At 40.8% G+C, this 16,059-nt stretch overlaps 1 protein-coding gene across 8 annotated transcripts in view; it reads left to right on the top strand.

The window, feature by feature from the left end:
- The window catches only part of KLHL32 (kelch like family member 32), a 185,561-nt gene that overhangs the window by 153,260 nt on the left and 16,242 nt on the right, over positions 1 to 16,059 (top strand). For 5 of the 8 annotated variants that reach the window (XM_010948406.3, XM_074368602.1, XM_010948410.3 and 2 more), the window contains 2 exons: positions 407 to 1,133; positions 14,393 to 14,451. In XM_010948406.3, the coding sequence (XP_010946708.1) occupies positions 407 to 1,133; positions 14,393 to 14,451 (786 nt within the window). The remainder of the gene's footprint in view (positions 1 to 406; positions 1,134 to 14,392; positions 14,452 to 16,059) is intronic. The other 3 variants (XR_006722443.2, XM_045511754.2, XM_010948413.3) reach the window with 1 other exon arrangement.

Genomic DNA, 16,059 nt, shown 5'->3' with positions numbered 1-16,059 from the left:
GGTGACACCGCTCAGCATTGACATTTCCCGCCAAGGGTGGTGGACCAAAGCCTCTTATGCATGAAACATAAGAGAACTGCTTCACAACCATATTCTCATTTTTTGAAAAGTAATTATTGTTCACCCTAAGGGATACTTTAAGTCTCATCAGTGTCCCTTAACATTGTTCCTAATCTCTCCATCAGTGTCTTGAGTTCTTTTGTGTCTCTGCTGATGCAAAAAAAACCCAAAAAACAAAAAAACCCCAAATCCGTCAACTGGGTATCAAAATATTTGAGTGTTACATGGCTTGTAAGAAGAAAATTGTGTCATTCAGTGTCTGAAAGAATACACGGCAACCAGTCTCCGAGCCGTTGCTTTGGCTCTGTCTTACCTTTGTGCTGTCCTGGCCCCGCCTCTGTTGCAGCTAGCCGTCAGGTGGTTGGAACACAGCTGCCACTACCAGTACATGGATGAGCTCCTGCAGTACATCCGCTTCGGCCTGATGGACGTGGATACTCTCCACACTGTTGCCCTGTCCCACCCCCTGGTCCAGGCGAGTGAGACCGCAACAGCTCTTGTCAACGAGGCCCTGGAGTACCACCAGAGCATCTATGCCCAGCCCGTGTGGCAGACCCGCAGGACCAAACCGCGGTTCCAGTCAGATACTCTGTACATCATTGGTGGGAAGAAGCGCGAGGTCTGTAAAGTCAAGGAACTTCGGTACTTCAACCCGGTGGACCAGGAGAACGCCCTCATAGCTGCCATTGCCAACTGGAGCGAGCTGGCTCCCATGCCCGTGGGCAGGAGCCACCACTGTGTGGCCGTGATGGGGGACTTCCTGTTTGTTGCAGGAGGGGAAGTGGAGCATGCCAGCGGCCGGACGTGTGCCGTCAGGACCGCCTGTCGCTATGACCCCCGCAGCAACTCCTGGGCAGAGATAGCACCCATGAAAAACTGCAGGGAGCATTTCGTGCTGGGAGCCATGGACGAATACCTCTATGCAGTTGGGGGCAGAAATGAACTGCGCCAGGTCCTGCCGACCGTCGAGCGCTACTGCCCCAAGAAGAACAAGTGGACTTTTGTGCAGTCCTTTGACCGGTCCCTCTCATGTCACGCCGGATACGTGGCTGACGGTCTTCTTTGGATATCAGGTAGAACGTGCTTCATATGTTGGATTTATCACAAAACACTTCCATTGTGGCATTAATTTAAAAGTCAAGCTTTGGTAGTTGTGGCCGTGCATAACTGAATGGTTCAGCCAAGCATGCCGTTTTTAGCTAAATAACGTTCGTTTATTGAGCACCTACTCTGCAGAGAGCAGCGTAGTAGGAAGTAATTGACCTTTCTGTGCCTTTTCTGAGTGACTAGTGGAGTAAAAATTCAAGATGGTAATGAATGGCCCGTCACATCTCTTTTTCTACCAGACTTCCTATTGTTTAGGTTGTCAGCTTTTGCTGTTCTTGGATTGTATTGCACATCTTGTGGTTTATGCAGGTCCTTTGCTTTTCCTTTAACCTTGGGCTGCTTGACTAGGAGCCATTTTATCAAACACAGGGCAGGTGAAGTAAATGCCAAAAATCCACTTTGGGGGTGTAGCAATGGATGCACATCCAGGTAGGAGCCGTGCTGTGCACTGAGGGAAGGGATTTAAGCTATTGGCTGAAATAGGGTTTTTCTGTTATCCGTGTGATTGTAGTTCCTCATGTTGTCCCAGTCCTTTATTCTTATTTACTCTGCCATTCTTCTTGATTATTTGGGGGTTCTGATTATTTTAGTTTACTTTTTTGTTGTCTGTTTTTTTAAAAGCTCTTTTATTAGGAACAAAAGGAAGAGACTAGTATAATGAACCTCGTGTGCTCATAACCCAGTTTCATCAATGAACCATTTGTATCAGTCTTTTTTCATTCACTCCCACATACTCCTTCCAGCCCCTCACGGCTGCCTTCTCTCTGGTACAGAAGGAGTCTGTGCCGCATATGTTATTAACATCACATTGTCAACCTGTGTTTCCAGTCCTATTATTGAAAGGACCTAAAATGTCCTCCATTGAAAGGTTTGCTTATTAGGGAAGAAAGTTGCATCTTCTCTCAGTAGGAGGATACTCATTTTGTGACCCAGATGGAACTTGTTAAATTTCTTATGTCAAGGACAAAGAGGGATAGAAAAATCAAATAACTTAAATACTGAGAGTAACTTTGAGATATTTGTACTTAGAAGAAACAGTCACTTTTAAGTACACCAGTGAAGACTTCTCAGCTTCCCTCAGTAATCTTCTCTAGTTTAATATCTGCTCTGACAAAATTCTTCCTTGCATTTTAAGTAAATTGGACTCTGCCCATTTTTCCTCCTGCTGTACTCAGAAATCAGGAAGGCAGTCGTAGTCTTGGCTTCTCTGGGTAGTGCTTCCATTATGGGCAATTCACTGATTTTTATCAAAGAAACCTAGCTCATGTCTGGAGTTAAGCACTCAGTAACTAATGAATGAAGTTAAAATTTGGATGAAGGAAGAGGATAAATGAAGTGTATCCAACAATTACTGGTACTGTAAACCAAATAAACATTAGATATGAGTGTGTATGTTAGTATATGTAGATATATTTAGATAACCTTATTTATCTGGTGACTTCCTTACTTTTCTTTAAGTTTATATTTCAGTAGTTAAGAAAAAAGCCACCAGGACTATATATTTTTTTATTTGTTTATTTTTTTATTGACATATTGTCAGTTACAATGTGTCCATTTCTGTTGTACAGCAGTGTCACAGTCATGCATATAATACATATATTTGTTTTCATATTCTTTTTCATTAAAGGTTATTACAGGGTATTGAATATAGTTCCCTGTGCTAAACAGAAGAAATTTGTTTTTTTTAATCTATTTTTATATATAGTGGCTAACATTTGCAAATCTCAAACTCCCAGGTTTATCCCATCCCACCCCCTTTCCCCCGGTAACCATAAGATTGTTTACTATGTCTGTGAGTCTGTTTCTGCTTTATAGATTAGTTCACTAGTGTCTTCGTTTTTCTTTTTTTCAAATTCCACACATGAGTGATATCATGTGGTATTTTTCTTTCTCTTTCCAGTTTGTTTCACTTAGAACGATGATCTCTAGGTCCATCAAGACTATATCTTGTTAGCTTTGTTGAAGAAATTTTAAATTTGGCTGCAAATAAGTCTTTGCTATTAGAAGCAACAGACCTATACTTAGATAACAAAACAATGATGGATTTATGAAATCAATGTAATTCATACTTTCTTCCAACTTACACCAACTTCCATTGACTCAGTTTTCATATACTGCTGAGGTACAGCGTTCCCAAATTTTGCATTGCATTTTCTAAATTTTGTATAAACTTCTCTTAAGTAGTTTAATAAATACTCCTTACTTATTTTAATCTTTTTAGTTATGAAACTAGCTTTAAAAAAATGGAGTTTTTCTTACCTAATCTTAGGGATATGACTGCTTCACACCTTCCTTGGTGAGGCCTTAAGAAAGCACAGAAGCTTAGCTTGGCCAGATCTGTTGAGCTGGTATCAAGCTGATTTCTCTTTCCACATGGGTCTGTATGCTTCTTTTTGGTAACTATATCAACTTATTGCAGTTTATATTGCTGTTATCACTTTGTTTTTCCCCTACTGTGAAAGGAAATACATTTTCTTTGTTCTTCTTTTGCACTAATATATGCTGCCTATGTTAACCACGCTTAATGAAAACAATCACAATTTTCTCAGGTTGGTTTCTCCCTACTGTGTACTTGAGATGAAAAACTCACTTCCCTGTGTACAGTACAATACCTTTAATTGGAAGGAAGAGGAAATCACCAGTGACATTTCTAATACCTTCAGTCATCTGCCTCTTTCCTCAGGCCCAGCTTATAATAAATCAATTGTGAATCTAACCATGGACAGGGAGGGGTTGCTAATGGGCCCCTTAAAAAAAAAAAAAAAAAGACCTTGACTCTACCTCTGATTTAGAAGTGTTACTCGGATTTCTTGGGCAGATGAAAATGTTTGAGGCTCTTTCTTATCCTTTGCCAAATAATCAAATATTTCCAGTTTAATTGAAGGGGGACTGGATCATTGGCATCCTTCTGGTATTTTGTAAGCTTTCCCTGAGGTGGAGGTAGTAAGGATTACAGGATGTGGATTTTAGGGGCTTATTTCTGTTCCACAGAACACAAAACGAATGTTTCTTTAGAGACTTGACATTTCCAGTGTACTCACTCCCTCTCTCTACCCCCTCCCCGTTCTCTGTCCATTTTAGGGTCAGGATGCCTGGAAACCTGTCCATGGTTTTTAAAATGAGACAAGCAGAAGCAAATTCAGAAAATCAGGCTGTATAGATATGCCCATTAGCATTTAACTTAAGATGTTAGAGATAGTCAGATTTTACGGGCTCCTCTAGCATTTGACCTTGTGGCCCAATTCACAAATGCTCCGCATCATTTCTACTTGAAATTCACAATACTGAAGTAAAAAAAGGATTGCATATCCTGCAGTTGTGCTTTAGAAGGTGTGCTGTCCATTGTAAGATGTTGTTTGTGAACGGCTTAAAAAGACCCTTTTTGTGTGTGTGAATGAAAATGAATCCCCAGCTCCTTTTGCAGCATAAGTTACCTTTTCGTTTTTGTGAAATGGCAGGAGGATGATGGGAAGCTAACCACAAGATTAGTGCTTTAAAACTATAAAAACAAGACAAATGGTACTGCATTTCCTCAAAAGCAGCACTTAAGTGTTTTCCTGGTTCTCTGGGTGAATGCTACATCCTTATTAGATCCTTATTACATCCTTATTAGGTGCTGGCTCAGAACAAATAAGATTAATTCAGCAAACGCACTTCCTGCCCTCTAGGAGCTGACAATCAAAGAGTTTGTCAGATACTTCTTTAATGAAAGAGCATTTGTTAGAGCTTCCTTCACTCCCTAGAAGATATGTTTATTTTCATCTTGATTAAATTTAGATGAAGTTTGCACAGCCCCATTTTAAGGGACTAACTTATTCAAACCTACTAAAGGGACTCTGGCTTTTCTAGTATTCATTAAAATTAGAACAATGTAAAATATCATTAACATGTTTTAAATGCCAGAGCTAGAGCTTTACTGTGCAAATAGTAGCTTACTTGCATCTAAAAAAATTGTACACAAAATACTGGGAACTAACAGGGGACGCGGCAGAGGCTGGATTGTGGTGCACTGAGGTCAGAGACTGAGGACACCCGCACGTGTAAAACTTCCTCTGCTTCTTACCAAGCAGGAGATGCCGAGCAAACTTCCTCACCTCCCTGAGTCTTGTTCAGGCTAGTGCTGGAGCCACGGAGAAGAGTAAGACAGGTCCATGCTGGGGCTCACAAATTTTAAACAGATGATGACAGTATAACGTGAAGTGTTTATGACACATGTCTTTCCAAGGTGCAGCATAATGTGAAGTGGGGGGTAATCAGTGCAGGGGCACAGGGGGCTTCACAGAAGTTCGTGGCACCTTCAGCCTTACTTGGCCTCAGGTCTGCTGAGTGCTTCCCCCTTGGCCACTAACCCCTCCTCGTGCTCATGCTTGGGCTTCACGGTCCAACCATTTGGAGAATTCTCTCATCCTCTGGCACGCACGCACCGCTGGACAAGCCCGATGGTCCACTTTGTGCCTGAGCCCAGGCAGTGAGCCCTGGAGAGGGGCCACTGACAAGCCCTCTCTCTGCCCTGCCACTGGGGTCCCCCCACTCTCCTTCCCCGGCTAGTCCGTCCTCAGTCTCCTCACAGTCCCCTCCGCCCAACTCAGACAGAGAACCTGGCCCCCTGTTTTTCAGAGCAAATGGAAGTGAGGTTTTCACAGCAAATCAGGTAAGGCACGATGAGAAGGCGGTGGAGACTGTGAGGAGACAGAGGGGCCCGAGAGCATCTGGAAAGGGGCAGAAGGCTGGGCAACACGAGCGAGGAGGGTGCAGAGGAGGGGGACGAAGGGAGGAGCTGGAGAATGTGCGATGAGCAAGGCCAGAGGGGGAGGCGTGTTATAGAAGCCAGAACCACAGCAGCGGGGCGTCCAGTCCTATGGGGACATCCCAGTCCAATGTATTTCCTCTGTATTTTTCCATCAGGAACTGCTTGGTAATTTCCATGAAAGCAGTTTCCAGGTAATTTCCGTGAGAGAAGGTGGAGACTAGAGTGCAGAGGTTGAAGGTGTGGATGGAAAGGGAGGAAGTGAAAACCTCAGGTATGGGGTATAGGCTACCTTTGCATGGAGCTGGGATTCCATCTAAACTCGACTCCCTTAATCTGACTTAGCCGGCAACTGTCTGATTAGTGTGCCCGGCCTGCGGGGGGAGAGTGGGCTGTTCCTACGTGCACACACATTTCAATCCGTGTGACAGCTGTATTTTTCATTATAAGTTAATGAATAACATTTTGGCTTTAGGAAGGAAAAAAGGAGGAAAGATGGAGGGAAAGAAAAAGAAGGAAGTTGGCTGGGAGAAGAGAGTAGCTAGAGCAGGAAATGCAGGGTCACAGGAGGGAAATTTTATTAAGAATGTGAGTGCACTGAGCAACTTTGAAAGTGAGGGGAGGGAGAGAGAGAAATTCAAGTGAAGGGATTAGAGTGTCCTCCGGGTGGTAAATGCTGAGAGCTCCTCCAGGTACCCGGAGTGGGGAGAAGTACTGGGGATCCCAGGCTGACCACAGACACAGGGGCCCCAACAGGCCGGAGGGAGTCAGGGAGGGGCTTAGCCTTGGACACAAGGAGGAGAGACCCTTCCAGCTCCAGGGCAGGAGGCAGTACTGGGTGTGGACCTAGGTGAGCTTGGAGGGCAGGGGCAGGGAGCTGGGGAGGGTCCTTGTCATGAAGTCAAATGAGAGGCATGGTTGTCTGTGAAGGTTGTTCTGTGTCAGAACCGAGTAGAGGGCCGAGGGGAGTGGCCTTGGGAAAAGTCTCTGAGGGAAAACAGAGGGAACTGACATGTTTAACTACAACAACAACAACAGCAACAACAACAACAACTACAACAAACTCTGTCAGAGCCCTTGCTAAGGTTGGAAATCACAAAATTGTGGTAGCCCAGTTTGCAAATTTCTGTCTTATTTTTAGGGGTGCTCAGCAAAGAACTGAAGAAAGCAAATCTTTGGATTCACTCATGATGGAAGGGTTTTAGGCTGGGAATAGCCCAGAGTACCCTACTGGAAGGAGCTCAGCATGCTGGATTCCAGTTAGGTGAGCGTCAAGGGCTTAAGGTCTGCGTGAGGAAGAAACAAGTGTGTTGTGGGAGTGAGTGCACCTGGGGAAGGTCTGCGGCCTGACAGCTTGACATCCCGCTTCGGAGTTCCTAGTGAACTGGAATTCCACCGAGAATGAAGTCTTCTCTGTTGCTTTAGATTCTAGCAACCAGCCGGCCCCAGCAGTTACTTTTTCTTTCTTCTATAAATAGTGATATAAAGTTAAAATATAAAAAGAAACAGTGAGAGAATGGAGCTACTCTAAAGTGCATTGGTTTAGATTGGAACATTGTTTTCTGAAAGGATTACATGTTAAAATATAGTAGTCTAGTGGCCTTTAAAATTGGTAGTTTAAGTAGTTAAAAAAAAAAAAAAAAGTCCACCCTATTGGCTCCAGATTTCCTCTCGTGGAGAGAACTTCCTTTGTTTAGATGATCCATTTGTGTCTGTCTAGATGAATCTAGAAAAAGAAGGGAGAAAAAGGCGGGAGCTGAATTGCTCTACCTAGGAATATAGGAAATATGTCATTTTCTTTATTCCCAAGAGGAGAGAAAAAGATTAAAGTTATATCATGAAAATGGGGAATGACTGAAGAATTTGGTCGATGGCAGGAGAGAGGTAAAAGACCCAACAAGAAACAGCAGAGCCAGGACACTAGCGACTGGCAGGGTGACCTTGAGAGCTTAACCCTGCTAGGAATGTGCAGAAATCTTCGGAGGCAGAATTTCAGCTTTCTACAGAATGAGAAATGGGAGTTGGACTGAGTTTTATTGAGATTTTGAAAGGTAGCCGACATCTGCATTATGGTAGATTTTACCATTTTTTATTATTTCGCTTATTTAAAGTAACTGCAAGGTACGTACTTTACATATTTTAGGGTCACAAGCTTATATCTATTCACTCTACGTGACATAAATATAATTTATATTTTCAAGTACATCACCCTTTTCTTTATAGATATTTTATAAATTTGAGACCTTCCTTGCAGATTTTGAGGATATTAATTACCCACCCATTTGTGTGGTTTCCTCAAGTGTGACAGAAATAATATGGATACTAGTTTTAATTTAATGCACGGATTAAGTATCCTTCTATTCAAGGTACTAATTTAGTAGAAGGAGTCTTGGCTTTAATTGTTTATGTAGGGCTATAAACACTCCAAAAATACAGACAGTCTAATATGTAAAAATAGATAATAAAAAGTTTATTTTTGCATTTATTATAAATATTCTCATGGTATCCCTTTTATCAAGGAATATTAATGAGTTTGGCTCTCTTAAAAGTGACTAATATGAACTCACTCCTTGTTCTTTTGATAAGTACACTGTTAGGGTGAAGTTATAGTCTTTTGAGAATTGGAGTAAGTTTACAAAGGAGAAGCTTAAACTATTAAAGAAGGAAAAAGCCTTCGATACCCTTATAAACCTGCCAATAACTCTAGTTATTAGAAAAAAGAACTGTAGGAAATCTATTTCAGACTATAAAATTCATTCATTCATTAATTCAGTATTCCATGCTTAGTTATGTTTTTCAATATTCCGTACATACTCATTTGTATCTTTTATGAAAATGGTAAGAAATTTTCATAAACTAACTGCTACAGCAGAGAAGTAAACTATGCCCTCCGGATGGCCTCCGTACTGTACCATGTACTCTGTACCATGTACTCTCGTTCATCTGAAACCTGGAGACAGGTCTCGCCATCTCTATTTTGCATATGAGGAGCCTGAGCTTGGCTGTTAAGTGGCTCCTCCCCAAGACAGAGTCATAAAGGAACTGTGTAGAGTTGATGGCACAGCTTGTGCCCACACTCTCCCCCTAGACTTGTGTGAAGCCAGTCCCTGCAGGCGTCCGAGAGAGCTGCAGGAAACTTGAGATGGTTTTCCATAATCCTGAACTGGCTGGTAGAATTCCAGCCTAGAGTATCTTCCTTAAGAGCATGGCCACATTCATTCAGTTCTGTGCATCCTCCTTGGTTCCAGTAAGGATGCAAGCACTGCATTAGATACCACAGCTTCCTCCTAAGGAGTTGTGTTGGACTCTCTATTTATCAACAGAGGTATTTTCTGCCCCTGAAAAAAAAATTAGCAGAGCCACCAGACTTGACCTATCCCAGCCAACGTATATTTAGGGCTGTTTTTCTAAACACGTAATTTTATAGACACTATCAGCAGTGACCATTTGAGCATGACGAGTTTAGGATTCGGTGACTTCTCAGTAGTGGAGACAGAGCAGTCACCTGTCATCTTCTCCTTGGCTTGCATTCATCCATTTGTCACCATGTTTTGTGGGGAGTTGAACAGGGAAGCTTAAGAAAAATGCTTTACTCTTGTCTTGATGATAGAAAGCATTTCTCATTGCTGGTAGCACGGTGGTAACTTTTCATTCCTCCTGGCAGTTTTTAAAGACTTATTTGACTTTGGGGGAACCTGCAGTCTATCTTTAAGTCACAGTTCTGAAGTATAAGACAGGGTTGTTCATTTTCAATTTTGGCTGAAAAGTCTTAACTTTGACTGTGGCACTTCAAAGTTAGGGAAAACTTGGCTTTAAAAATGGATGCTGATAGGAGATGGCATATTTAATGACAGATGTATCTATAGAAAGCTGTTAAGATGCAGATTATCCCCCCTGGGGTGGGGGAGGGAGATCAAAACTGCCAATCTATAAAATATACTCGATAGAGGAAGGCATGGAATCTATCTTTGCAAGCGCTTTGATTGCAGGGGACAGTAGAGCAGCATGTGGCATCATAACCCAGAGCAGGCAAATCAGCTTGATGACTTTCAAAGCCAGGAATACTGCTGCAGGCAAGGGTACTCCAGTCTAGGAGAAATTAAAACATATAGAGACTGTTATTAATTCCATATCTATTTTTGTATAGTCAAATCTGTATGCAAATCCTGAGCATCTCATTTCAGAAGATTAATCTAAAAGTGAAGAGTGTTATGTGAAGGGAATGTAATGACAGAGCTATGAAAATGAGTAACACGGCTAGTGAAGTGTGGGCTGCAAACTCGAAGGCTTTTTTTGAAATTTATTTTTTGTACTGAGAAGAAATGGTTTTTATTTATATGCTCATTTGTAAGCTATTTCAAGGGGGTTGGAAAGCAATAGAACCGATTCGCAAGGTTTTCCCTTGCCATCGTGACTTGGCAGAAGTTATGGCACTTGGTTTTCCAGGCACCTCCTGTGGTTTAACATTCTAGAAGTAATCAACCAAATAACTAACTAGGACTTTTGTTTTTACCCCCAACTAGTAACCCAATATCTGATTTCTAACCATTGTCATGTGAGTGACAATTTGTATGTAAGGCTAAGGAATCTAATTACCGAGTGCAGATTAAGGGGAAAAAAACTGTAATAAATGCATCCGTGGAAGACAGTAAACAGTAATTGTGAAGAGCAAGAAGATGAATGGTGCGCCCTGCTTGGGGGAGAGGCTGCAGTAGTGACATTCTGATCCATTGGTTGTACATTTAATCTATAATGGGCAGAGTCTGATACATACTGTAGTGTAAATATTTTCAAATCGTGTCATCAACAGATAGTTTACTGCAGTAGATATTAATTCTGTCCCATATTTCTAAAACAAGTAGAGAAACCGTCAAAGCTTTGAAATAATGTGGGGAGTTCACCCTCTGCTCCCTCTCATTGGGAGAAATGATTATAGGCGATCTGGACATTAATCTGGTGGTTATGGCCCAGATCAAAAGCACTTGGCAGTCATTTTAACCCTGACGACTTGTGAGGTCTCAATAGATTTGATTAGTCTTCTGTAGTTATGCTGAGAAAGAATTATTGGACATTCCATTTTTAATCAGATTTAAAAAAGGAAGATTGAGAGGTGGAAAGCAAACATACCTCTGTATTTATTTTGACATACATTTTGACCTCATCTTGGCATTTCAGCTTCAGCTTTCTTAAGTGTATTTTCTTTTTCTTTGACTTCATCTTTAAAAATGAGACATTCAGTGAGAAATCCCGAGACTTTCTTTGAGGGCGGGAAGCACATTTCTCTGTTCTTGGTGGATTTCCTCTGCAGACAAAGCTTCCACTGATCTTAAAAGTAGTTGCAAGCTTCAGAGAAGACTTAGAATAAAAAAGCCTTCCAGTTAATAACAGTTGTGGTCAGTAACATGAAGGATAATCTCCTTACTGAGGCTGAATGAGAGAGTAATGATTAGCCTGGACAGGTTCCCTCGCCTCCCCTTTATGTAGCCATTACTATTGATTGATTATTCTAGTTTAGTTGGGATAACGCACTAATCCTCTAGATTCTGGTTGACTTGACTCGTGGCATGGAGTTGATAGTGGTAACCTATTCCGAGTTTTTGAATGGCCAAAGCAAAAGGTATAGTGGACAAAGTTAAAACAGACAAGGAAGACTTTATTCAAAACTATGGCACCAGGAAAGAGAGACCAGAGTGCAGCCTTCAATTCAGTTCCTCTGAAAAACAATAGGGGTTTTAAGCACTGGAGTGAGCCAGTGGAAAATCACTGGAGTACTTTTGGAGGAAGGTTGATCGATGTGATGTGTTGAACACAGTCAGTAATCCTGAGTTTGTAAATACTTTTTTTCTGTGAGTAGGTCATTCGTGTTTGCTGAGTTGCATCCGTTGAAGTTAGGATCTTAGCCTCCATAGAAACTGGGAGATAGGAGTATTGTCTTCCTTGATGATAATCTCAGTGGGAGGGTTGCAGGTCTTTGAGGAAAATATTCCTGGGTTGTAAAACTTACAAGAAGCTTCTTAAATGATTTACATCTCAAGGAGACAGAGAGAAAGAATTTACAATTACAAGTTTTCTAAAATAAATGCTCTAAAAGGGAGGTCAGGGACCCAGAGCCAGGAAGAAGCCTGTCTAAAGTTTAGTCAAGCTTAGGGGAACGTTAAGGTGACCTTGGTCAATATTGTTATAGTACACATTTAAAACTTTTTTTAATTTTAATTTTTTAATTGAAGTACATTTGACATACAATACTATATTAATTTCAGGTTTACATATTGATTTAACATTTATATGCATCACCATGATATTGATCACCACGGTGAGTTTAATAACCATCTGAACCATATAAAGTGATTGCAATATTTTTGACTGTATTTCCTATGCTATACATTACATCCCCATGAGTTACTTATTTTATAACTGGAATTTTATACTTCTTAATCCCCTTCACCTGTTTCACCCAAACCTCCATCCTTTTCTGCTCTGTTGACCACCAGTTTGTTCTTTGTATCTACGAATCTGTTTTGTTTGCTTGCTTTGTTTTTTAGATTCCACATATAAGTGAAATCAAACAGCATTTGTCTTTCTCTGTCTATTTCACTTAGCATAATACCCTCTAGTTCCATCCTTGTTGTTGCAAATATCAGGATTTCATTCTTTTTCATGGCTGAGTAATGTTCTATTACATGTATCACATCTTCCTTATCTACTCATCCATCAGTGGACACTCAGGTTGCTTCCATATCTTGACTATTGTAAATAATGCTGCAGTGAACATGAACAAAAGGTACATATATCTTTTTGAATTGTTTTTTTCATTTTCTTTTCATAAATACCCAGAAGTGGAATTGCTGGACTATAAGGTAGTTCTGTTTTTAGTTTATTGAGGAATCTCCATACTGTTCTCCATAGTGGCTGCAACAAACTACATTTCCACCAACAGTGCACAGAAGTCCCCTTTTTCTACCTCCTTGACAACACTTAACTAACTATATCAGATACAGATGATTTTTACTACTTTTGTCTTTTAACCTTCATACTAGTTTTGTAGGTAGTTCTTGTCCACCACCTTCACTATCTGGATTGAGATGTCCTGTGTCAAATACACACAGGACTTTGAAGACTTAGTATGAAAAAAAAAAAGAATATAAAATACCTCAATATTTCTTACATTACTTTTATGTTGAAAAGATAATATTTTGGCTACACAGCAGTTCATCCTTATCTGCAGTTTTGCTTTCTGTGGTATCAATTACCCATAATCAAACATGGTCTAAAAACATTAAATGGGAAATTCCAAAAATAAGCAATTCAGAGCTTTTTAAATTGTACACTATCTGAACAGCATGATGAATCCTCATGCCACTCCACTCCATCCCACTCAGGACCCCCAACCATGGGCAGTCTCCTCTTGCCATCCAGCTATCAACATCATCGGGGCTCGATGACCCAGGATCATCTGAAGCAGATGATCTTCTTCCTTTTGATGTGTTGTTGGAAGGTCCATATGTCACACTGCTTATGTCATCCCCTCACTTCATCTCAGCACGTAGGTTATCATCCCACATCATCACCAGAAGGTGTACAATATAATAAGGTATTTTGAGAGAGATTTTGAGTGACCACATTTACGTAACTTTTATTAGAGTATATGGTTATAATTGTTCAAATTCATTACTATTGTTAATCTCTTTCTGTGCCAAATTTATAAATTAAACTTTATCATAGGTATATATATATAGAAAAAAATAGTTTATATATGGTTCGATTCTATCCATGGTATCAGTAATCCACTATGGGTCTTGGGATGTATCCCCTCCCAGATAAGGGGGGACTGCTGTATTGAGTTAAATGAAATTCATATTAAGTTTAATTTTAAAGTAAAGAGTTTCTTTTTATTTTTAATGTGACAGCTAGAAAATTTGAAATTGCATATGTGACTTGTGTTTGTGGTTCTTATTTTATTCTGTTGGACAACATTGGCTCTAGATCTCTTTTGATAAGTAATGTCTTTTCTTAGACCTGGTTTTTCCAAGGAGATATCAAGATATCACTGTGTTAACGCACAAAAGATCAGAGCTGTAAAACTGCCAGTTTAGCTAAGGACAAGAATTTTCCATATAATTATGTCCCTGGCACACACTGTGTAGAAATTTGTCTTACGTGTGTGTGCTACGTTGCTCCCACTCCCTCATTGTACTTGGCCCCTCTTTCTGGCCGTGCAGAGCAGCTTGCCAGAACTGGGGGCCGCCTGGTAACCTCAGCATACTTGTTGCTCCCTCTCAACTGGATTGCTTCTGAGATGTTTCTTGAAAATGAAACTGCTTCAACAATAAGCTTCTTAATTATGTCATGGGTTCACCACGAGGGTATACAAACAGATCCTCAGCAGTAGCTAATTCCCCTTTAATTGTAGCTCATCCTTATGTTGGAATATTCCATTTCTTATGCATGAAAGCGCTAACACATGTTAATCCATTACAGGTGGAGTAACCAACACAGCCCAGTATCAGAACAGACTAATGGTATATGAACCTAACCAGGTAAGACTCATACAAGAAAAGCTTATGACCTTAATTAAAATGAATTTTTAAAGATTTCCATGGTAATTAGGAGTTGGAATGCCAGGTCTGTACACACACATGCATCTTATTAAACTTACACAGAGAAAAGGAAGCATCTGGATAAACTGCTTTTGAGTTGCTTTTTTTTTTTTTCTCACCAAATTTCAGCTCCTTTAGTTTTATGCTATATACAGTGCTTAACTCTTTCAGAGCTTTGCATAATGTAGGAAAAAGGGAAGATATATTGGTGAGTTAAATGCCTTAATTCCATTATCTCAAGTGGCTGTCGTCTTGGAAGCATTCAGAGAAAGGCTTTGGATTGTCCTATCACTACGTCCTTTTAGAAGGCGTGTCATTCTAGGAGGGGAATATGCTTATGGTTTTGTCATTCCCAAATCAAGTAATAACTTATTTAATGCAGCACAGCCGAAGTGTCCCTGAACAGTGTGTAGGACAAGTCTTAAGTAAAAGTATCTGAGAGCTGGAGTTTTTTTTTTATCTAACAGCCAGGCCTCCACCAGGAGCATTTTGATGGTGCCTGTCCCTTCATCCATCCACTTCTCATGCACACTTAATGACTTTTTTTTCCCCAAAGAAGAACTATTTTTATTCTCTCTTCCTTCTACCAAGGTATCTGTGACCATGGCAAATGTTTGCTGAATTTCACCATTTCTATGATTTTGGTAATGTAATTTTTCATGATTATTACAATATCCCAAAATGACTTGACTTGGGGGTTTAATTTTCACCAGTTGAAGATAATGGAAATAAGACAACAGGTTGGCTTTGGCACTCTGGCTCAGGATTGGCCATGAAATGTATGTCCAGAGTGACCTCAGCCTATTTGTATCTTTTTATTTTAACAAGTACTTGATTCTGAGTTTAACAAAGGTATTTCTGTCTTTGCAAGTGTGCTTCCTGATGTCATTAGAAGCTGTAGATTTTAGAGACCACATGTCCCTGGGTTAGATGTCTCAAGTGGGATCGTTAATTGCAGTTGTTTGAGTTTGGTGCACATGTGGTTAAAGAGGAAGAAGGTGTTAACGTTTCTCAAATGAGTTCTGTTTCATGTTTGTACACACATGCTCTTTTTTAAAATTCTGCTGGCATATTGTTTACGGTGGGTACTGGCAAACATCACATCTGCTTGCATCTTGCTCAGAATCTCAATAACTCTATCATTCAGCCCTAGTGCTTATTTCTCTTCTAGGCCTTTGTGGAGAGTCGATAATGCCTGCCATCTGCCACAGAGCACATCACTACCTGCCAACAGGCAGGCTGGGGTGACCTCTGCTTCCCCACCACTGATTAGTATTCACACGCTAGCTTATTAGGAATGACCCCACCAGGCCTCTCTGTTTCTTTGCCTTTGCAGCGGTTGGCGGCTCACCTAGCAGGCACGGCAGTGAAGGAAGCTAAAGATGTAATCAGGGGATGCAGGCAGGCTTTGCAAACCAGATGGCATCCATAGTCCTGTGGCAGGGGACTGGACTGCTCATACAAACATCGATTCCTAATACTGTGGTGGATTGCCTCCTAGAAAGCACCTAAGGAAAGCCCCATGAGAGTTTGGAGTTAAATCCACTC

This window comes from Camelus bactrianus, chromosome 8, assembly GCF_048773025.1.
Source record: "Camelus bactrianus isolate YW-2024 breed Bactrian camel chromosome 8, ASM4877302v1, whole genome shotgun sequence".
Taxonomy (NCBI): Eukaryota; Metazoa; Chordata; class Mammalia; order Artiodactyla; family Camelidae; genus Camelus; species Camelus bactrianus.
Note: the sequence above shows the minus strand (reverse complement) of the source record. Positions and strands in the feature narration are given on the sequence as shown.